Source organism: Trachypithecus francoisi, unplaced genomic scaffold (genome assembly GCF_009764315.1).
Source record: "Trachypithecus francoisi isolate TF-2019V2 unplaced genomic scaffold, Tfra_2.0 Lachesis_group2, whole genome shotgun sequence".
In the NCBI taxonomy this organism is placed as follows: Eukaryota; Metazoa; Chordata; class Mammalia; order Primates; family Cercopithecidae; genus Trachypithecus; species Trachypithecus francoisi.
In genome coordinates this window covers 24,139,082-24,162,633 of record NW_022681465.1, presented here as the reverse complement: position 1 = coordinate 24,162,633, position 23,552 = coordinate 24,139,082, and the positions used below count along the sequence as shown (strand labels likewise).

The following is a 23,552-nucleotide window of genomic DNA, read 5'->3' as shown; positions in this document are numbered from 1 at the left end:
ATTGCAAATATCAAGACATTATAAAAATATAATAATTGAGATGGTGTAATATTGACACAGGAGAGACAAATAGACCAGTAGGACAGAATAGACAGTGTAAAGGTACATCCATGCAAAAAGAAAGAAAAACAAAAACAAACAAACAAAAAAAACCTTGATCTGTGATGATGGTGGCATGGTATATCTGTGTAGAAAGGATGAGCTATTGATAAACCACCTTAGAACAACTGGTTATCCCTAGCACTCACTATAAGCAAAAGTCAGCTTTATATGGATTAATTATTTTAAAATGCAAAACTCTCATCCACTCCTAATGAGAAAATCGAGATAGGACAAGAAAGGGTGGAGTAACAAATAAAGCTCACTTACTGTCTACCCCTTATAGGGTATATTAGGTTTCTCTTGCTACCATAACAAATTAACACAAATTTAGTGGTTTAAAACAACATACATTCATTATCTCACAGCTCTGTAGGACAGAAATCCCTGCTTCTTTGCTGTCAGCTGAGGGTCATTCCCAGGTACTAGAGGCTGCCCGTATTCTTTGGCTTCTGGCCCCTTCCTACATCTTCAAAGCCAGCAATGGAGGGTTGAGTCCCTCTCATGTCTATTTTTCCTGCCTTCCCTTCTACCAAATCTCTAACTCTTCTGCTGCCTTCTTCCATCTTTATCCCTCTATCTCAAGGTTCCTAATATTAATTACATATACAAAGCCCCTTCTGCTATGTAATTCACCATATTCACAGGTTCTGGGGATTAAGACATGAATGTCTTTTGGGGAGAGATTATTATTCTGCCTTCCACACAGGGAAACCAAGGTTGCTTCCGATTGCAATACCACTGCGTGGCTTGAACATCCTTACACAGTGCCTCAGCCCAGCAGGCAAGGAGGAAGCACAGACTAGGTAGAAAATATCCACTATCTTCTTCTCATGTCCTTTCTGCTTACCTGTACTTAATAATTGGGTTTTCTGTACCAGGATTCGGGAAGCTGAAGCAGACAGGGGAGAGGAAGGATTTTGAATTTATTTCCTAATACCCAACACTGATCCAATAATTGGAACAAATGCCTTTCCTCTGCCTAATTTTGGAAAGTTTAGGGAGCAGATACAAAGGGAAGAAGAGAAAAGAGGGAAGTGGGAGCAATAATGTAAAGCCATTAAAAGAAAAACAGCATGTTTCCCCCTTTCATAAGAACTCAATCCAAGAAGGTTCCATATTTGGGGTAGGGGTAAAAGAGAGAAAAAGTCTAGCTCATATGAGTCATTTATTGGATGTCATTATGTACCACACACAATTCTATGTGATTCCACAAACCTTTCTTCATACTTTAAACTAACCTATAGAGTACATGTGTGCAGTTATTACCTTTAAATGAGGAAACTCAGGTTCACAATGGTGGTCACATACCTAAGGGAACAAATGTCAGAGGGAGATCTAAACCTAGGTATGCTGGCCGCCCCAGTCCAAGAAAATTTCCTCTCTCACTGCATTCGTCCATTCTCATGCTACCAATCAAGACATACCTGAGACTGGATAATTTATAAAAGAAAAAGGTTTAATTGACTTACAGTTCAGCATGGCTGGGGAGGCCTCAGGAAACTTACAATCACAGTGGAAGGGGAAGCAAACACATCCTTTTGCACATGGCAGCAGGAAGAAGAGCGGAGCAAAAATCTGCTGAGATCTCCCGAGAACTCATTCACCATCACGAAAACAGCATGAAGGCAACCAACCCCATGATTCAATTACCTCCCATCAGCTCCCTCCCACAACACGTGGGGAGTATGGGAACTACAATTCAAAATGAGATCTGGGTGAGGACACAGCCAAAACATGTCACCGACTTTCCCTAGCAAGAAGGCAAGACTAAGGCGTTTTATAATCCCCACACTGCCTTTCGCTGTCTTTAAAGGACAGTCTTGGTGGTATTGCCTTCCTTCCTCAACCTTACTTCTGCCCCAGATGTTACAGTGACTTCCTAATGAAGTCTGGAGTTACTTACCTTCTTGTAATAATTATACATTTACTACTTCTGTACAGTCATTGTCTCCAGATTGATTTTGTTATCATTCATGCTAGTCTTTGTGTGATGACCACTGGGCTGTGAGCCTGAATTTTCTTTTTTCTTTTTTTTTTAAACCACTTTATTGAGGTATGACTGAGATACAAAAACTGTATTTAATGTATATAACTTGATGTATTTGGAGATAAGCTTTTTTTCTTCTCTTTCTTTCTTTCTTTTATAGAAGTAGGCTTCCAAGAAACAACAAAAGGTGCTAAGACTGGTCTCTGGATGAATCTCTGCTAGGACTTAGAGAAACATGGAGACCTAGTTGTCATCATACAACTTGTCTTGCTGCCACTCTTGTCCCTTCAAGGAGTTATGGTTATCAGGAAAAAAGCCAATTAACAAACTCTGCTTTATTTTTGTGGTGATAATTAATCAACTCTAAGATTTCAGCATAAAATCCCATTACCTTACCCTATGTGACAAGACCTTAAGTGCCTTGCTCCTGCCTGGCTCTCCAGCTGCATCTTGTCACTCTGCACTCCTTACTCTACTCCAGCCACACTGGCCAAAGCCTCCTGTCCCCAGATCCTGCATAACTGCCTTCACACACGTGCTCAAAGTTCACCTCCAGTCTTCCTATGCCTAGCCCCATGAGCTACTGAACACTTGAAATGTGTCTAGTCTGAACCGAAATGTGCTGGAAGTATAAAATATACACTGGATTTTTATTACTTAGTAGATATAAAAGAATATCTTAATAATTCCATTAATTCTATATTGATTGCCTGTTAAAATAGTTAACATATGTTGGATTATTATTAAAATTGACCTGTTTCTTTTTACATTTTTTTTTTTTTTTTTGAGACGGAGTTTAGCCCTTTTGTCCAGGTTGGAGTAAAGTGGCACAATCTCAACTCACCACAACCTCTGCCCCTACCCCGCCCGGGTTCAAGCGATTTCTCCAGCCTCAGCCTCCCAAGTAGCTAGGATTATAGGCGCCCGCCCTCAAGCCCGGGTAATTTTTGTATTTTTAGTAGAGACGGGGTTTTGCCATGTTGGCCAGGCTGGTCTTGAACGCCTGACTTCAGATGATCACTTGCCTCAGCCTGCCGAAGTGCTGGGATTACAGACATGAGCCACTGCACCCTGCCTTCTTTTTACATTTTATGTGGCAATTGGAAAATTTAAAATTACATTCATGGCTCACACTGTTTCCATTGGACAGCGGTGCTCTATGGCATGACCTTCTTTTGCTGCCCTCCTGGCACTTACATTGTGGAATTTCAGCATCCGGGCTCACCTGGTCAGTGGCCTTCTCACCCAAGCAGAATGTACCACAGGAACCTTGCCTGGCTCACTCACATCTGATTCCCAGGCACTCAGGCCAGGGCCTGGAGCATAGTAAGTGCTGACTGAATATCTTTCGAATGAATGACCCTGCTCCTCCTCAGCCGGAGACATGAATTCTGTCGGGTCCCAAAACACGTGGTCTAAAATCCTTTGGGCTCCTGTTGCTGCCAGCACTGAGAATATGCTCTTGACCCAGGGCGGGGTGGGCGGGGGTGGGGAGGTCTGGATACTTCCTCTATGGAAAGAACTGGTCACAAACCGCAGAGGTGACTCAGGCTGAGAACCCAGGCTCCTCTTTCCCTTGGTGACACGCCCCTCGGTCCCTCACTGGCACTTCTCCCTCTGGCCACACGGCGGCGTCTCGCGGGAGTGCAGCAGCCGATGGTACAGCTCGCTCCCCCCTCGCGCCTCGGACAGTGGGTCCTTCCACTTCTAGAAAAGCATTGTGGGACAGCAGTGCGGCCTTTCTTCCTTTTGGTGCAAGTTTGGTGTGGTTTTCTCGCTGGGTCTTCCGGGATGGCGCGTGGCTGTGGCCGCGTGGTCTCTCACGCCGGGGCGCCGGGCGGGGGAACGCGGCCACCCTGAGTCTGGTGAGTCGACTGCGGCGGCCGGACAGTGTCCGAAGTGTCCGGGGCCGTGAACGCGTGAAGGGTAGCGGCCTGGTCTCGCGCCTGCGTTCCCAAGCTTGGAAACGGGGAGCTGGGGGATTTGTGTTTAGATCATCGACTATGCCAGGGAGTTCTCCAGATAAGCCTGGTTTTATTTTCGTTAGTGAAAAGGCCTTACCTGACTTTATGCCTGCCCTGCCCCCGGGTAAAATAATTTAAAAGCTGAGGGCCTGGTTACGGCTGTTTACATATGCGGTACTCGGCGGGAGTGATCACCTACCCTGCAGGTGAGCTTTCACGTTGGTGCGAGACCAGTCGCCATTTAAAACGCATCTCATTTCACTTTTCATTACTAAGTCGGATTTTAAATCGTGAGAAAATTTCTCTGAAATGTAGTGTTCGTTTTTAGGCTGTAATCAGAAGATTACTGTCAGCCAGTCAGCAACCTTATGTCGTAGAGCCGACCTCGCGCAGTGTCAGCCTTTGTGTTGCCCATTCACTTTGGAAACTAGTGAATGTGGTGTCAAAAAAGGCGTAAATTAAACGCTTTGCAGCCTTTTCCTGCCCTTGAATTTGATATCTTTGGTGTAGGAGCTGCATAAGTAACAGTTGCTGCTTTTACATTTACACGCGTGATCTTGACCCTGCCAGCCACAAGTGTATGGTTTGTCTTAACCAGTTTTAATTTTTGTTCAGGTGGAAGATGGATGCCTGAAGTGTAGACTGCTGCTAGCTGAATACCATCTGGGAGCACAAAGGTGACCTGAAGGTAGGGTGATATGTCATAAAGCACTTTGTAATGGGAATTTTTATCACCTTTTAAATTGGGGCTCCTTCTCTAGTGAGTATTAATGTTAGTGGTACATTGGTAGTGTTGCTCCGTCTGTAGCTATTTAGGTGAGTTAACAAATGGGACAGCTTATTTTTGGAAAAGTTTTGCTGATACATCCTGAGAAGCCCAGGGAAATAAATACGCATAGTATTGGCATTCTGGATCCCTTAAGAATTGTTTTTATGTGTATGTAGTCATTGAATTTTTTTAAAACTTGTCAAATCGCAGGCATATTAATTACCAAGTTCTTGATTAAAATGTTATACAAAAATATCTGCTGTCGAATTGAGTACTTTATTTTTTCTCTTAGGATGTCCTTGGTGAAGAGTTTGAAAATTTGGTCTTCACAAGAGTTGCCTGGCTCATTTGAAATTGCCGGGAGTCTGAGGATTTCTGACATAATTGCCTGTTGGAGTCTGTAAATACACATTTAAGACAGTGAGGATGTGAATAAATATATTAATGCACTTTGACATTTGTGTTTTAAGTGATTAACTGCCAGAAATAGCTGTTTCTAAAAAGTTATGAGAGAGGAGGGCTTCTTTTTTGATCAGTTTTCACTGCTGTCACCATAATTAATAGCCTTAAAATAGCTTGTGTTTGGCCCAAAGAGAAATGTACTTTCTTCCAATGACTCAAAAATCGTTGCGAGAACTAGACTGATTTCTAGTGACAGGTGTGCTTTACTACACCCAGTGCATACATTTTTTCCCTCCAATTAGATTGTACATTTAATATTGGCATATCTTCTGCCTTCACTTTGCAAGAAACAACAAATAATGTATTCAGGTATTCAAAAAATTTATTGAAAGCACTGTACTAGGAGCTAGGAACACGATGATGAGCACAACACAGTTCTTCCCTTTGGAAACATAGCTGAGTGGAGGGAATGTCATCACACGTAAAACTTCACTATGACATGAGTTCCATGATAGGATTTTCTTGGGGAAACCTGAGAAAGAGTTGAGACCAAAGGTATGTGTCATATTTTTCACAAGGCAAAATTGGGGGAATGACATGCAGAGGCTTGGGCTAGAAAAAAGATACCATAAGTCCACTTACTTTTGTGACAGTTTTGGCTGCTTTCCCTCTTCAGTGCCTTGTTTCAGAATTGAGTTGTTTACTGAGGCATGTAAGATGGCTATTATGGGAGGTGGGAGTGTTACAAAATGAGGCTGAAGAGGTAGGTAAAGAAGCCAGACGCACCACTTCAGGCTCCCTCTGGCTTTATTAAAGCAAGATAAGTCCATGGTGGAAAATCAGATTTGCAAAAAAAGGTAGTTGAACTAGGTTGCTTATTGTTGTCTAGGTGAGAGACCATCTTGCTCTAGTAAAATTAGTGAAATAAAATTGTTTATAGTTTGATGACAGAGCCAACTAGACTTGGTAATAGTGGAGGTGTCTGTCCATAACTGCTAGGTGTCGAGCCTGCACACTGATGAGCATAATGACTCTAGATCCAGCTGGGGAGCAGCATTTAAACAGTTGAATTCTTAAATTACTTTTGAGAAATCCAAATGGTCTTTTTGCAGTAGCACATTACTCGGTAGTCTAAACTGCAGAAATAAACCTTAAGGCCATGGGGATAAATGAGATCTACCCGGGGTAGAGGAAGAGGGCCTAGGGTCTGAAGTTAGAGAAACTCCACTAATGGCAAGGTAAAGCATGGTAAGCTTCAAAGGGTGGTCAGTGTGTGGTAGGAGCAAAATAGGATTACATTAAAGAAGCAAAAGAATGTCCTAAAAATTCTCCCTGGGATTAAGTGACACAGTGATTGATATTAATCCCTTAAGATATGGATTAGTTGAATTGAGGGCAATGACTAAAGATAACTCCTTGCATGAAGATTGGCTGAGAATGAGAGGAAAATCATAGTTGCTAGAGGGTGGGCGGTTGTGGTTATGAAAGATCGTTTTCTTTAGTCTTAGTTTTAAATTTAAAACCAAGTAGCAAGGATTTAGCTGAGAGAATGATTGAATACATTAATATAGAAGGAAGAGATACAAAGATCCTGAAAAGGCTGGGAGAGAGCATCCAAAGCACAGGCGGAGAGAGAAAAGGGTTAGGGCTGCTGGCAGCTGTGGAGAGAACTGTATGTGGTAAGGGGGAGATATAAGACATCCTGCGTAAGTATTTTCCCCGTAGACTGCAAAGTCATCTATGGAGAGGAAAGGTCCAAAATAGTCACTGGGGAGAGCCGGTGAGTTAGATGGCCAAGCAGGGTGGATGGATCATTTGAGGTTTGGGGTGAGGGATCAACTGAAATCCACATAGACTTCTGAAAACACAAGACAAGAACACTTTAGAAATTAACACTTAAAAACAAAGCTTTTTACATCATTTGTAAATAACTGGTGGAACTTAACACCACAAAATACAGTATTATAAAGAACTATATGAATAAAAATCTCTGCAGTCTGAAAGTGATGCCTCAGTCCTTTTGCATCTGGGCGCTACTTGTGAACCAACCCAGAGCTGGGAAGACGTCCTCCCACTTGTACTATTGCACAGCAGACTAGCTGTAGTTCAGATTTCCAGAACGTTCATCAGATGCATCTGGTCTTGGTTGTAGTGGACACAGACACAACATAGTCAGAAATGAATGATTGCTATCCTGTTCCAGAAACGAAAATGTGGTTTCAAGTGAATTTTTACAAAATACTTATTCTTCCAGTTCAAACAAAAAGGTGCTTCAGCACGACTGTGCTGTAGTTCAACCATGCCTATAATCCCAGCACTTTGGGAGGCTGAGGCAGGCCAATCACTTGAGGTCAGGAGTTTGAGACCAGCCCCCAACATGGTGAAACCCTGTCTCTATTAAAAATACAGAAAGAGCCACGTATTGTGGCGCACGCCTGTGAGTCAGGAAAATCGCTTAAACCCAGGAAGTGGAGGTTGTGGTGAGCTGACATGGTGCTGCTGCACTCCAGCCTGGGCGACAGAGTGATAACATCTCAAAAAGAAAAAAAGCAAAAGAACATATTTTCTTATGCTGAAATACTCGCAGGTCTGAGATTTGAATCAAGGTATCTATTTCACAGTTTCAAAAGTACCAGTGGTGCACACAACCTTCCCACCCCTACCCTTGACCCTTCATCAGGATCAAGTCTCTGTCTTGAGGCGGGAAGCTTGGATAGTTTTTATTGTTTTTGCTGTGTGTTTTCCAGCCAGGTTGTTTGGAGATGTCTGAGGTTTTTCTTCCATCAGGCTATCTTTAGACCCATTTCTTCTCTAAAATAAAATATATTTGAAAAATACAGAAAGATTCAGAAGAAAACAACCAAATGAAGTATTTTAATTACATCAGAAACCAAGCTGCTCTTAAATTGAAGATACTGAGTTAATTCAAAAGTTTCATAATACCAAAAGCTATTCAACAAATGTTCCCTCTAAATAGTTGTGCAAAATAAAGTTTGTATTTAATCTTTGTTTAATATACAAAGTTAGTCTGACATTTACATTCATAAAGATTTTATTCGTGAATATTAGGCATAATTCACTCAAATCTGTCATTACTTTTGTTAATAATTCCCAAACCAGGCTCTCAACCTTCTCACTTTTGCAAACAGGATAGTGATGGAGAGAGTTGGAGGCAATTTATAATCCCCTGATTATATTTTCAGCAGTCAACGAATGGAACAATGTCTTGTGAGTCCCTATCACTTGTCTCGTACGGAGAAACAGGGCAGCTGATTACCAGAGCCTGTGCACCACATCCACTACTTTGTAAAACTTAGGTTTTACATGTCTCCCATCATCACAGGTGGAGGCTCTGAGAATGACACTAACTCACAACTGCTCCTTACGCAAACCCCTCCTGCTCTTACTTCCAAGAGATGGCCTAACGTTGTTAGTGTATCAGGCTGGCAAGCATATTTCCTTCCCCAAATGTATATTCCCACAAATAATGGGCTATAATGTCCCAATCTATTTTGAGATTTGAGCTAAAAAAAAAAAAAAAAAAAATCCCTCTTTTAAAATGCAGTTACCTTTAATCTATTCCTATGACTGGCTTAATTTGTTTTACTGACATTCAAAAAGCACTGATAGAATAATTATTCTGCCTATCATGGGAAGTATGAACCAGTCTATCTGGGATGGAAGATTTCTGGATAGCCAGAGGTGGGAAGCGGACACCAGTGAATGTGAGAGGAGAATATAGCAGAAGAATCACCAGAAAAAATTGCTAGGCGAGGACCTGAAATAAGTACTATGTTGTTTGTCTAGGATTGAATCTGTCCACTCCGCAGACCTTAAGAAATTAAGTTGCTATTCTTCCCCATTCTTAGCAGCCTTTGTGTGAAAAGGCAAGGTGAGGTGTAGGGCAGGTCACTGCCAGAACTCTGGTGGCATTGTGGTGGAAATTAGAACTTAAAAGTTGCATTAGGAAATGCACCTTCCTAGATTCCATTGGTCACTCCAGCCCCTTCTCCGCATGGCAGCCGATGAGTGGCTTCCTTTTAGCACTTGGAATAAAACAGTAAGATCCAAACGTTTCCCACAGCCTTTAGGCCTTGTTATCTGCCTTTCCCCTCATGCTCAGTGCATGTTGGTCTTTCAGCTCCTCAAATACCCAGGCCCTCTCCAGAGTCAGCATTTTCCCTGTATTCCTCACTCTGATGACATCAGCCTTACGGCCACCTCCTCACCTGCCAGGTCTCAGCTTTAAATGCCACTTTCTGAGATGGCCTTCTCTGAACACCATAAACGTGTAAAGTGAGGTCACTTTGTTGCTTCTCTAGCTCAGGCATTTCTTTGTAATGCATACTCCTATATGTTTTAACTGTTTACTTTTATGCCTCCATGTCTAGGCTAGGGCCATCAACCTTTTTTATAAAGAGCCAGACTGTAAACTACATCCTGTTTGTGTCACATGTTACTGTTACTTTGTTTTGCTTTTAAACAACCCTTTAAAGGTGTAAAAACCATTACTGGCTTCTGGGCTGTACAAAGGCAGCAGACTAGATTTGGCCCTTAGGCCATGGTTTGCTGATTGCTCAGACCAGTGCTTGATATTCCTTAGATGGGCTCACTGGATATTTACTGAATTCAAAATCAAAAGTGTTCTGGAGACAGGCTTAGAATCAGTGCCACTGATCAGAAGGTGCATGTGATTTCTTGTGTCCCGCAAAGTGAAAGCTATTCTTCCAACTTAGAATGTGTGTAAGTTTTTTTAATTCCTGAGTGGAAATAAAAATTACTACTTGTATTGAAACCAACTAAAATTTAAGACCAAAAATAAATAAATAAATAAAACACCAAATGATAACTGCTTTTTAATCATCACAATAACCGTAGGAGGTAAGTTATCTACACTGTATAAAAACCGAGGCTTAGAAGTTTAGCAGTATTAACGTTACCAAGTAGTATGCAGAGATGAAACACAAATGATTCAGGTCAGTCAGAATGCAAAGCCTAAACTTAATCATGAATATAATTTTGAAAAAGTACTGTCAACTTTAAACCAAATGTCTATTTGGACAACTATTAGCTCTCCCAGGCTGATCTCATCAAATATTACACAGATTTAGTAGAAGCTGTGTTTACCATGCAGACCTCCATTCTAGACTGAGGCATTCATTCTCCAGCTGCTGTGAGTGTTGCCTGCCATGTAGCTCAAAACTGAGCCCCTCCCCAGGAATGCCCTCAGTTGAAGAGAACCCCCCTCCCAGAACATCCCTTACCCAGTGATTTCTATGGGGTAAGTGTGAATGTGTAAAGGTTCAACCCCCCTGTCTCACGGTAGGATGAATTTGAAGAGCCATCTCAACTCTAGAGCTCCCTGTGGGATCAGCTCTTGCCTCTACCCAAACCCATCTTTCACTTTCTCCCCAACAAGTGTGGATCCCATGGGCACTTTCTAACAAGCTTCCTGCATGCAGATCTCCATTTCAGAATCTATCTAGGGAACCTAACTTAAACCAGCACAGGCCTTGCTCCAGTCATTGATAAAAACAAAAAGGGCCACACATGATAGATACTGCTGGTGTCAGGCTTCTTACGTGATCCAAAAAATTGTACATGTGCTTACATGCATTTTTTGGGATGAGAGTCAGTAGATACAACTGGCTTTTCTACAGGATCCATGATCAAACAACACTGAAAACCACAACACGACGAACAATGGGCTGACCCTGATCCATCAGACACATCAACTTTGTTTTTAGAGTTTTACAGTGGTTGTTTAACCAGATATAAATCCATCCAACTGTCTTATTCAGCCCACATTTTTTCCCATCTTATTAAAAAATACACCATGAGAAGTGGTATGAAACCCTTCCTGAACTATGTTGCCACAGTGCTCCCCTGATTATCAAATTCAGCTAAGTGTTAAGGTGATTTTGTTAAGGCAGCTAGGTGTTCTGTCTCTGAATTCCTTTTTAACTACATTTTAAAAACATTTCCAGAATGAAAGTAATTGTGATGGAAAAGACAGAAATAAAACAGGACTTAAGTAATTCTTCCGTCTGCTATTAGTTAACAATGTGAGTCTGTCACTTTCTCTTTGTTTCTCTGGCTCAAAATACCTGTTGTTATTGTTGCTTTTTAATTAGTGAAACAATTGTTTCTTTATTCTGGCTCCAAACAATCTTACAATCTTTGTTATCCTCAGCTTTGCCCCACTACCTCTACCTGTTATTCCTAACTCTTCCCAGATTGTACCAAGGTTCTTGATCATGCACTTTTCCTTCCATGATTTCTACACATTCTTTTAAAATACAGAATCTCAGAATGACATTAAGGTTTCACTGCCTGCCCTACCTCCCCAAAGGAACTTTCCAAAGCACAAAATGCTTCTCAAAATTGTCATCAATGCAACACCTTCTTCAAACCTTACTATTACTAACCTGATGAACTGTAGCATCCCCAGAACCCTGAGCATCCGAAGAACGAGTCACCGGAAGCGGTGGTACAAGATCTGTTTTTGAACTGCAGAGAATGAGTTTTAGAATTAGTGACTGGAACAGTACCTAGAATCAGAAATTAAGTTGGAAGAGTACTACAGTGTACATATAAAACATTTCCATGAGCAAGTAAAGTTCTTTTCGACTGCACTGTTCTGGAGCCATGATGGTGATGGCTCTGGCCTGCCCACTTACTTCACTTCCGAGAGAACTGATCGCTCCCCATCTGAACACTGGGACCGGCGATACTGCCGGTAACTTCGTGGCGAATGAGAATGCCTGATGCGGACTGGGTCACCTTGTGTCCTGAACAAGCAACCAAAAAAAATGGGAACAAACACCCAAAGTCAGAAGAGGAAAAGTAGGAGTTCTTCCTTAACATTGAAACCACAAAAGAATGGCAACTTTCAGAGTTTTAAAAAGAACTTGACTCCTCTAGGCTTTGAAAGCCTGAGTGACTTAAATTTCACAAGAAAAATGCTCCGTTGACCATATGTGAAAATGAAGCTCTTTATAGTTATTTGTGTATATATATGTGTGTGTATGTATATTTTTTAACCATCAAATTTTAAATGAAATTATTCCTCACAGTGGAATTCTTTTTAGTAGCGTGGAAGAAAACAAAATCTATAATGCAGACAAAATGGCATTCCTAATGGAAAAAGTCGGTCCACTGTCCCAGCTACTAACATTAAGAATTCACTCCTCACTTGAAAACTGCTAAATAGGCCGGGCGCGGTGGCTCAAGCCTGTAATCCCAGCACTTTGGGAGGCCGAGACGGGCGGATCACGAGGTCAGGAGATCGAGACCATCCTGGCTAACACGGTGAAACCCCGTCTCTACTAAAAATACAAAAAAAACTAGCCGGGCGAGGTGGCGGGCGCCTGTAGTCCCAGCTACTCGGGAGGCTGAGGCAGGAGAATGGCGTAAACCCGGGAGGCGGAGCTTGCAGTGAGCTGAGATCTGGCCACTGCACTCCAGTCCGGGCGACAGAGCGAGACTCTGCCTCCAAAAAAAAAAAAAAAAAAAAGAAAACTGCTAAATAGACCTTAAGTGTTCTCTCCATTAAAAAAAAAAGTATCTGAGGTGATAGATATATTAGCTTGATTTCAGCATTTCACAATGTATACATATATCCAAACATCACATTGTACACTGTAAACATACACAAATTTTATTTGTTGATTATACTTAATAATTAAAAACAAATGAATATTCAAATCTTTGACCTGAAGATGGGACAGAGGGTGGCTGGGGTGTACCAATCTGCTGTTTAACTGTGGTGGGAAAGCAGCATAGCTGCAGAAGGGGAACAAAGCAGGCACTCACTTTCTCTTAACCAAGTTCTGGCAAGGCAGAAAACACAGTCAACAGGTATGGTTCCTCTTACACTGGTGACTGGGGACTCCTGCTGTGCTTTCATGAAGCCTGTTCAATGTGCTGCTTCTATGCCAGAGATTGGACTGGGCACATATGAGAGTTTTATGGTCAATATAATTCTCTTGGTGTAAAATAATGGATAAAAAACTTTATCAATGAGAATCTCAGAAAAGAATTTATTTCAAAACTGACATTAATCAGGAAAAGCCCCCTTGTACCTATCATGTACAAAGAGGTGGCTAACAAGAGATGATAGTGATTATAGTGTAGAATAAGTAGCTTTCATACAGACTTTTCTTCCTCTTTCGTTACTGTCACCTAATTTTGATTAAAATGTAAAGACAAATTAAAGCACTGCCTGGAACACAACTGAAGAATTAGAATGGATTACTCACAAGCACTAATAAAGCTTTTGTGAGAAGATTTTCAAAGGCACTCACTCTATTTTAGTGTACGGAATCTCTTTTAATTGTTCTTCTGACAATCCGGATGGATCCACAAGTTCCTTTCTGTAAAGGAATAAGCAAGAAAATGATAGTTGTGGTGCTGGTATAAATGCTAGTATCTTTCACAATCGGCAGCTGAGTTTTCCCTTTCTAATCTTGTCCCCAAACAGTGTTAGTAAAACCAATACAAATTTATAAAAACTAAAAATGTGTTCAAGAAAAAATAGGAGGGGTAAAACCTTTTCTGTAGCTCTTTTGTGTTCTTTCAATTTTTCTTTTTTTTTTTTTTTTTTTTTTTTGAGACGGAGTCTCGCTCTGTCACCCAGGCTGGAGTGCAGTGGCCGATCTCAGCTCACTGCAAGCTCCGCCTCCCAGGTTTACACCATTCTCCTGCCTCAGCCTCCCGAGTAGCTGGGACTACAGGCGCCGCCACCTCGCCCGGCTAGTTTTTGTATTTTTTAGTAGAGACGGGGTTTCACCGTGTTAGCCAGGATGGTCTCGATCTCCTGACCTCGTGATCCGCCCGTCTCGGCCTCCAAAGTGCTGGGATTACAGGCTTGAGCCACCGCGCCCGGCCTCAATTTTTCTACATTCAGACTCCAGCCATTCCCCATTTCTCTATAAAAGATCTGCTTCTATCCCCTGTGGTGGGTGTCTTTTTTTTCCTTGGTATTTATTTGTAAACTATTGGCCTGTCTGGGGTCCATTTAGAGGTGAGACTAAATGACCCAAGGTGAGGAGGTGTCAGGGCTGCCTGTAGATAGGCTGCTAATATGGTAAGGCACCACGACCCTGTGCTCCCCGTGCCTGCTACACATGGTGGCAATGGCTTTGGCAGGCATCACGCTGAGGCTGCCTCTCAATACCAGCAGTCTTTCTTCCAACTGCATTAAAACTACATGGGTTTTAAAACAATGAGAAAGAACAACTATTACTCACTGAATGTGTTTCCATAACTCTTCTTTTGCTTGGATATCGGGGCTTCTCCTATAAACAGAGAAAACAACATTCATCTCTACAAACATGCTTCATCTCACAACTAACTTTAATAGTTTTCAGACTGTGAAGTTCTTATTTGCCAGCTGAGAAAAGACAAGGAAAGACTGGGCAGGGACAGCCATTGTGATGGGTAGTATAAAGACACCAGCAGCTAAATTGCTGCTACGGCTGCTGAAGGAAAATCATAAAACCTAGTGATAACCAGAGCTTCATTTAATGAAAGACCTCAGAACTGCAGGGCCATATGCCTCCCCGTCCAGTGGTAACTGTACAATGAAGGATGATTCAGGGGATCTGTTTCTGATCTTTCCAGATATTTGTAAGTAATGGTAAAAGAAGAACTCATCCTGATTCTAGCAAGTCCCAACATGATCTGTGATTACCTACAAGAAGCAACCACCACAAGGAAAAAGCAACTGGTGGGACTGGCCCTGATGGCAGACTGTACCAATGACCCATCTTTCATGTTACACCTGGTGTTGCATTTCTGCAACAAAACTTGGGCCAGCAAATGCTAGGACCTATTTGTGGCCTTGGCTCATGCTGCCACCCTCTTTACGCCCTTCTCCATCCCCAACTATTGACTCTGCAAATCTTTTCTCCAAGAAATATGTGAGTAGATATTATACCACTGTCTTTAATTTCCTAGAATGAAAACTTCAGTCAGCATTCAAGTGTTTGTACTCTCTGTAGTATCAACTATTACTCCCACTGTAGCAATGAATACTAGTAATCTATTATCTCTGCAATTGTTGACACAGAATGATTTTTCTTCATAGTGAGAAAATAAGCTTTCATTGGTCAGTCCCTTTAAGAGAACAGAGATCAAGTAATAGGCCAAAAGAAAGAACAAATAACAATTAAAAGCCACCGATCCTATGGAATTTTATGTGATTAATCTGTATTAGCATTTTGGGGGCTCAATATTGCTTTTAGTGTATGATATCATTAATGCTTTCATTTTTCTCACTTCATAAGGGTACCACTATGGTATCCTGGTAGGGCTTTCTGAACCTACAGAATACACTAAGCTACTTTCCCGCCATTGACTAAATGGCTTTTCCTTTGTGCAGGGGAGGAAAAAATGATCTGTCTATAAAGACCTTTTAATCAACTCAGGATGAGACAAAACATGAAAGGAAAAAGGGATGAAATCTTGGTCTCAGACCAAATATGGTATTGTTAAATGTAGATGTTATAAGAATAAGATTAGGCTGGGCATGGTGGCTCAAGCCTGTAATCCCAGCACTCTGGGAGGCCAATGAGGGTGGATCACTTGAGGTCAGGAGTTAGAGACCAGCCTAGCCAACATGGCAAAACCCCGTCTCTACTAAAAATACAAAAAATTAGCTGGGTGTGGTGGCATGTGTCTGTAATTCCAGCTGCTTAGGAGGTTGAGGCATGAGACTCTCTTGAACCTGGGAAGTAGAGGTTGCAGTAAGCCGAGATCACACCACTGCACTCCAGCCTGGGCAACAGAACGAGAGCCCGTGCCACAAAAAAAAAAAAAAAAAAAATTGTATGTTTCTTAAAAATCATAGAAACTGCTTCCTTGGTGTCCTGTATGGACTCTGCCTTTCCTACATTTGGTTGGTCTGATTTGCTAGATAATATGTTAACCCCATTAAATGATACTGTCAGAGAAGGTGCTAATATTAAAAAGCACTAAGGTGTTAATTCCACTCTGACAGAATGATGGTTCAGCTGTGACTATACCCCAGGATCTACTTCTCACAGTCAACCAAGAGTCTGAAGTATTACATAATATCCAGGTTAGGAAGCTTTTCTACTGATCATTATTCTTATTTCAGGAAGGTATGATAGTGGACATATCAGCTGTCTTCTAGTTACAACAGGGTTTCCCACCCTTGGCCCTACTGACATTTTCCATACTAATTCTGTGTTGTAGGAGGCTGTCCTGTGCACTGTAGGATGATCAGTAGCACCTGTGGCCTCTACCCTCTAGACACCAGTAGCACCTCCCCAGTGTGACAGCCAAAAATGTCTGTAGACAGTGTCCCCTTGGAAGCAAAACTGCCCCCAGTTGGAAAACCACTGATTAAGGGTATGACCTAGGTATTAAGTGGCTGTGGTTGGGTAGTGGAAGCCAAGTTATTGTAAAGATCCATTATGTGAGTACTGGAATAGTGCTGGAGAGAGTGACAGTAAAGCAGAAACTCAATCTTAAAAGAATGAGGAAAATGGCCCAGGGTGCAGTTGATGACAACTACTGGAAGTGGTGAGTGGTATCATGTGAGGGCATGCAATTGAAAGCTGAATGCTTTTAGGGTGGACATGGGGAGAATGAGAAAAGTTATGAATGCCCAGGAGGACACACACCCCATGATAACAGGCCTAGGGGTGAGAGATAGTGACTATGAACAATACATTAAAAAACTGATAATATGATAACAGTGGATATGTCTGAATGCTGGTATTGCAGGTAATTTTATTTTCTAATTTATACTTTTCTATATTTTCTGATCTTTTTTTTTTTTTTTTTTTTGAGACGGAGTCTTGCTCTGTCGCCAGGGCTGGAGTGCAGTGGCCGGATCTCAGCTCACTGCAAGCTCCGCCTCCCAGGTTCACGCCATTCTCCTGCCTCAGCCTCCCGAGTAGCTGGGACTACAGACGCCCGCCACCTCGCCCGGCTAGTTTTTTGTATTTTTTAGTAGAGACGGGGTTTCACAGTGTTCACCAGGATGGTCTCGATCTCCTGACCTCGTGATCCGCCCGTCTCGGCCTCCCAAAGTGCTGGGATTACAGGCTTGAGCCACCGCGCCCGGCCTTTCTGATCTTTTTAAGCCAGGAGAATTTCTTACCTTAGTTATCAGAAAAAAAATAAGAGTGTTTTCATGTTTTGTTTTGTTTTTTTAAATACTGTGATTGTAATTCCACAGGAAATGCTTTTCATTCCCATTTCAGAAGAATTAGAGAAATGTTATCTTTGTTTATTTCTTTTTGTTTTGTTTTGTTTTGTTTTGAGACAGTCTCACTCTGTCACCCAGGCTGGAGTGCAGTGGCCCCATCTCAGCTCACTGCAAGCTCTGCCTCCCGGGTTCAAGCCATTCTCCGGCCTCAGCCTCCCGAGTAGCTGGGACTACAGGCATGCACCACTACGCCCACCTAATTTTTAGTAGAGACAGAGTTTCACCATGTTGGCCACGATGGTCTCAAACTCTTGACCTCGTGATCCGCCCACCTCAGCCTCCCAAAGTGCTGGGATTGCAGGCGTGGCCACTGCACCTGGCCTGAGAAATGTTATCTTAAGCTGAATGAGATCATCAGTCCTTCTAGCCATAAACATTGGTCCTAAAAGTTTAAGGAGTTTAGTCTTTATCTTTACGTTCTATAGCACCATAAAAGTCATATTTTTAAATAAACTAAGTTCTGACGTGGCCAGTAGTTCCAAACAGTTTTAAGGCGAGGAAAAGTTCCAAAGCTTAAAAAATGCTAATTTTCTGATTGCTAGACCACCTGTGATTTCACAAATGTCAACACAAGCTGCTTGTTAATGAGGAATGTATTATTTTTATGCTTATATCTGCACACATTTAATCAATAATTTAGGATGAATTCATGATCTGCAGCTTGGTGTTATCTTGTGGATTTAGAAAGCTGTGGAATTTCAGCAGTCATTTTTCTTCATTTGAGGCACTTAATTATGCCGATGTTTTACTTAAACTCTCCAAATAAATTCCTAAGGAAAGGAAATAGAACCCTAAGTTGTCCAAAGGTACAACCTATATAGAAAATAATCATGCAGCTCAGGATTAGTCCAGTATTTTTCAAAAGCATCCCTCCACATACAAATATTCCACTTTAATCAGAGAAATTAGTTGGATGACACATCATTCACAAATCACTTCCCTTATTCCAAAACCCTAAAACAAACATATCATAAATCTACAAAGGATTTAAACTCCATCACTGCATATAATCATTTTATATAGTCCCCAAACTATCCAACTATATTATCTAAGAGTATACTACGGGCAATACATTATCCAATAATATATTTACTATATTTTGTATATTATACTAAAAATTATGGCAGTATTTTACTTTTTTTTTTTTTTGTCCTTCTTTATACTGATCACTCCTCTGAAAGGAAATTTAGAGTTGAAAATATGTACATTTATAAAACATCTTTATTTAAGAAATTCAAAGTTCCTAACAAATATCCCAGTCATTCTTTGTCACATTCCTGACTGGTCAAAATAAATCTAATTAGATGTCTTACTCTTCTCCCTCCCCCCCACAAATCAAAGAAGCCTTAGGAAGCCACTGAGATGAACAACTTAGCTGCTGAAGATCGCTCAGGAGGCACTTCGGGTTGGGGGTGGGGGTTCATGTTATATCTTCACTTAACGCACCAGACTTCCATGTTTTGTGTGTTATTGAGAACATCGCCCTGACAGCCTCATCTTCCACAGTATCGGTACTTTTCAATAAAATAGTAAGATATTATCACCACCAGAGGGAGCACGAGCCTTCTCTTGCACCCAGGTTTGACCTTACCAAAACTATTGTTTATACTTTAATGTCTCTTCCAAATATCCTGCTGAGTAAAGGTTCACTCATGTAGAAAAGCAGGTTCAACAAAGCTTTTTTCCTAGTGATAAACATCAACTGCAGCTGAAAAATGTACTAAATAGAACTGTACTTCCCAATGTTTTACCAGAGAAGATCTAATCATATTTCAGCTTAATGCTTTTTAGTAGAAAACAGTTTTGTATTTTATACTACTCTGTGTCTCTGGTATTTAATAATGAATTGATTTTCTAGCTATTTATTGGGGATAAAACACAAAAATGAATAATGATGTATCATAACATTCTGACCCTTAATGGATACATAATTTACATATACTGCAGTAGGAATTTAAGAATATGGGAGTAATGGAGAGATCAGTGGTTTACTGTACATCTGAAATGCCAAATATACATATATATTTTTATACAGTACATATATTTTAAAATATTTTCTATATTATGTATATATATCTGAAGGATAATTTTGATTGATTCCCTTGAATACTGCCCTAGCCATGTTTCCACTTTTTCTAAGGGATGCGGTCTCACTATGTCGCCCAGGCTGGTCTTGAACTCCTGGCCTCAAGTAATCATCCCTCCTCAGCCTTCCAAGTAGCTAGGACTACACATACAAGCCACCATGCCAAGCTCGTGTTTCCACTTTAAAGAAAGCTGTAGTGGTTCCTAAATACTCACACAACCAAATTCTAGTCTCTAAGGACTTTATGTGAGTTGCCTTACTCTACTCTCTTCATTTCTCACCACCTCCTCATCTCACGGAAAAATACAAATACCTTGCAGTGTTTCTAGAGAAGAACTACCTGGGGGAACTTACTAATAAAGGCTGTAACACAGGCACGACCTCACTTAATGCTCAGCAAAATCCTAAGAGCATGGTACCATGAGTGTTGTAGAAATGGAAACTCGTGGGGATCAGGTAATAAGCTGAAGATCCAGAATGCAAACGACAGCACCCAGCAGGTGTTTTATTAATTGTCAATACATCTCAGGCTTTTAACAGTCATAGCTCAAATGAAGGACAGAGCCCAGTTTGTGCTATGTGAAGTCATCCATCATCCTTAAGAGTTATAATACTTTTAGTCAGTTGCCCATTTGACATTCCCATTAATTGTCTACTTGGCATCTCAAACTTAACAAACAGAAATCTTGATTCTCTCCCCCAAAAACAATCCTGGCCTATCCCTTCCCATCTCAGTAAAACAGCTACCCACTCAGTGGATCAGTTCAGAAACTCAACATCATCCATAATACCGCTCATACTACAAATCTGTCAGCTTTACTTCAAAAATGTACATTCATCTACTTCTCTTCATTTCACCACCACCATCTTTTCTGAGCTAAAGCCATTTTACCTTGACCACTGTAAGTTTTCTAATTGCTTCCCTGCTTCCTTTCTTCCTCTTTCTCAATCTGCTTTTTACCCACCAGAGCAACTTTTTTTTTTTTTTTTGAGATGGAGTTTCACTCCTGTTGCCCAAGCTGAAGTGCAATGGCACGATCTCGGCTTACTGCAATCTCGCCTCCCAGGTTCAAGCAATTCTCCTGACCCAGCCTCCCAAGTAGCTGGGATTACAGGCATCCGCCACCACACCTGGCTAATTTTTGTATTTTCAGTAGAGACAAGGTTTTACCACATTGACCAGGCTTGTCTTGAACTCCTGAACTCAGGTGATCTGCCTGCCTTGGCCTCCCAAAGTGCTGGGATTACAGGCGTGAGTCACCATGCCCGACCAGCAACTTCTAAATGAACTACTATCCACATAAATACATGTGTGTGTGTGTGTGTGTGTGTGTGTGTGTGTGTATTTTCTAATTTAACTGCACTTTAGCCATATCAGATGAGAAATCTGACATAGGTCCTACTGGACTAAAATCAAGGTGTTGGCATGGCTGCATTCCTTTCTGGAGACTCAAGGGAAAATTCATTTTCTTGTGTTTTCCAACTTCTAGAGCTAACCACATTTATTCGTTCAGGCCTCTTCCTCTATTTTCAAAGCCAGCAATAGCAGGTTGAGTCTGTTTCAAACGGAAACACTTCCTCTTCTGTCACCTCTTCTTCTACTTTTAAGAAACTTATGATTACTTTGGGCCTACTTGGATAATCCAGGATAATATCCCCGGGTGAGGGCCAACTGATTAACAACAGCCTTAATTCCACCTGCAATCTTAACTCCTCTCTGCCATTTAGGGTCATATAGTCACACATTATGGAGATTAAGCCATGGACATATTTCAGGGGTCATTATTCTTCCTACCACAGTAACTATAAGGTTTTTCCTCCTCTTAATTTCTTTATATAAAAACACACTGTTTAAGCAAAGATACATTAACATTTTAATATGAGGCTTCTAACAGGCAAAAATAAAATATATCAAATATATGTCGTATATTAAATAGATGACAATAGCACGAAGGACAAGTGGAGCCATATTTCTCCAATGTTTCTAAATTTTAAATAAAATGTTACAATATTAATCTTAGGGTGTGATAGGGAACCATACTGATAAGAATCATACTTACAGAGAGAAAGCAATAAGTAAAAAAATAATAAAAGTATAGGTAAGACATCAGAGAAAATAAAATGGAGTATCAAAAAATATTCAATTCACACAAAATAAAGTAGGAAAGGAGCAACAAACCAACAAAAAACAGGCATAATAAACCAGAAAAAAGAACAAGCTGGCAGACTTAAATCCCAAAATACAAATAATTTTGTTAACTGCCAGCAGGCTAAACATTCAACTTAAAAGGCAGGGATTGTGAGGCTAGAATTAAAAAAAAAAAAAAAAGACCAACTGTCCACTGTTTACAAGAGGTGGACTTTAAATATAAAGACATAATTAGGCCTAAAGTAAAAGGATGAAAAGGATATACCATGCAAACAGTAAACATGAAGAAGGTATGGTAGAATTTATGCATGTGCATGTGTAGTGGACACAGAGAAAGGAGTATTACCAGAATAAAGGGTCATCAGTTCACCAGGAAGGAAAAAAACCTACATATGCATACTCCTAACACCAGAACTCCAAAATAACTTGAAACAAAAACTGACAGAATTAAAGGAAAAAACAGACAAACTCACAATCACTGTTGTATATTTTAATATCCTTCTCTCAATGACTGCTTGAAAAGTAGGTAAAGAAATTTAAAAAAGACACAATCTGAACACTATCAGCTAACTGCATCTATTCAACACCCAGTAACTGAGACTCCTCATTCTTCTTGAGTCCACAGATTATTCATCATTGAAGACCATATGCTAGGCCTTAAAACAAGTCTCAATAAATTTCAAGGGATTAAAACCGTTCAGAATTTTTTTTTACCACAATGGAATTAAATTAGAATAATAATAATATTTGTAGAAAATCCGGAAATATTTGGAAATTAAACACACAACTAAAAATGCCATCATCAAAAAAATGACAAGATAAATTAAAAATTATTTTGAACTGCATAATAAAAACAATGTCAAAAACACGTGAGATATAGTTAAAGCATGACTAAAAGGGAAATTTATAAATTTTTGCTTATATTGCAAAAGTAGAAAGGTTTAAGATAAACGTTATCCTAAGAAGATGAAAAAAAAAGGAGCAGGTAAAAGACAAAATAAAAAGAATAAAAAGTAAAGTCAATGAAACAGACAACAGATAGCAAAGAAAAAGCAACATCTAAAACTGGTTCTCTGAAAAAAATAAATTAAAAAAAAGAGGAGAAAACACAAATCACCAACATCAGGAATCAAAGTGGTGATATCGCAACAGATTTCACAGATGTTAAAAGCACATGAAGAATTATAAACAAATTTTTGCTGAAAGATTCGACAAATTAGATAAAAATGAAATTATTTTAAAAGCATAAATTATCAAAACCTACACATAAGTATAAAATATGAATATCTCAATATCTGCCAAAGAAATTGAATTTGTAATTTAAAACCTTCTGCAAAGAAAATTCCAGGCAAAGATTGTTTCACTGGTGAATTATATATTTAAGGAAGAAAAAAATGCTTTTATATTAACTCATTCAGAAAACAGAAGAAGGAATAGTTCTCAAATTATTTTAAATGACCAATATAATCTTTTTACCAAAAACCTGACATTACAGGAAAATTACAGATCAATTTTTCACAAAAAGAAAGAAAAAAATCTTAAGGTAATGCCAAGTAGAATCCAGCTACATACTAAAAGGAAAATACATCATGATCACAAGGGGCTTATGCTAGGAATGCAAGGATGTATCATTCAAAATTGAATCCATTTAATTCCTCCACGAACACAATAAACCCATAAAACAATTATCTCAACAGATGCAGAAAAAGTTTGTAATCAAACTCAATACCCATTCATGATCAAAACTCTTCACTAACTCTTAGCAAACTAGAAATAGAAGGGATATTTCTCAGTTGTGCAGCTAGCATCATATATAATGTGACAAACTGAATGCTCTCCCTTTATGAAAAAG

The 23,552-nt window shown here is 40.3% G+C and overlaps 1 protein-coding gene, 1 long non-coding RNA gene and 1 other non-coding gene across 5 annotated transcripts in view; 2 read left to right on the top strand and 1 right to left on the bottom strand.

The window, feature by feature from the left end:
- The first annotated feature begins 3,798 nt into the window (after window positions 1-3,798).
- Window positions 3,799-5,277, top strand: LOC117064825. The gene is made up of 3 exons (XR_004429701.1): window positions 3,799-3,954; window positions 4,669-4,741; window positions 5,115-5,277. It is a non-coding gene; the product is annotated as an uncharacterized LOC117064825 (long non-coding RNA).
- Window positions 4,451-4,583, top strand: LOC117066260. The gene has a single exon (XR_004430241.1). It is a non-coding gene; the product is annotated as a small nucleolar RNA SNORA13 (small nucleolar RNA).
- The window catches only part of EPB41L4A (erythrocyte membrane protein band 4.1 like 4A), a 260,699-nt gene continuing 242,160 nt past the window's right edge, over window positions 5,014-23,552 (bottom strand). The window contains exons 19-24 of one of the 3 annotated variants that reach the window (XR_004429699.1): window positions 14,476-14,523; window positions 13,531-13,599; window positions 11,905-12,015; window positions 11,653-11,734; window positions 5,867-8,035; window positions 5,014-5,756 (exon numbers count right to left, since the gene is read on the bottom strand). Coding sequence is in view for 2 of the 3 variants with exons in the window: in XM_033178937.1 (XP_033034828.1) it covers window positions 7,907-8,035; window positions 11,653-11,734; window positions 11,905-12,015; window positions 13,531-13,599; window positions 14,476-14,523 (439 nt within the window). In the remaining variant the exon portion in view is untranslated. Of the gene's footprint in view, window positions 8,036-11,652; window positions 11,735-11,904; window positions 12,016-13,530; window positions 13,600-14,475; window positions 14,524-23,552 lie in introns of all 3 variants that reach the window. The other 2 variants (XM_033178937.1, XM_033178938.1) reach the window with 2 other exon arrangements.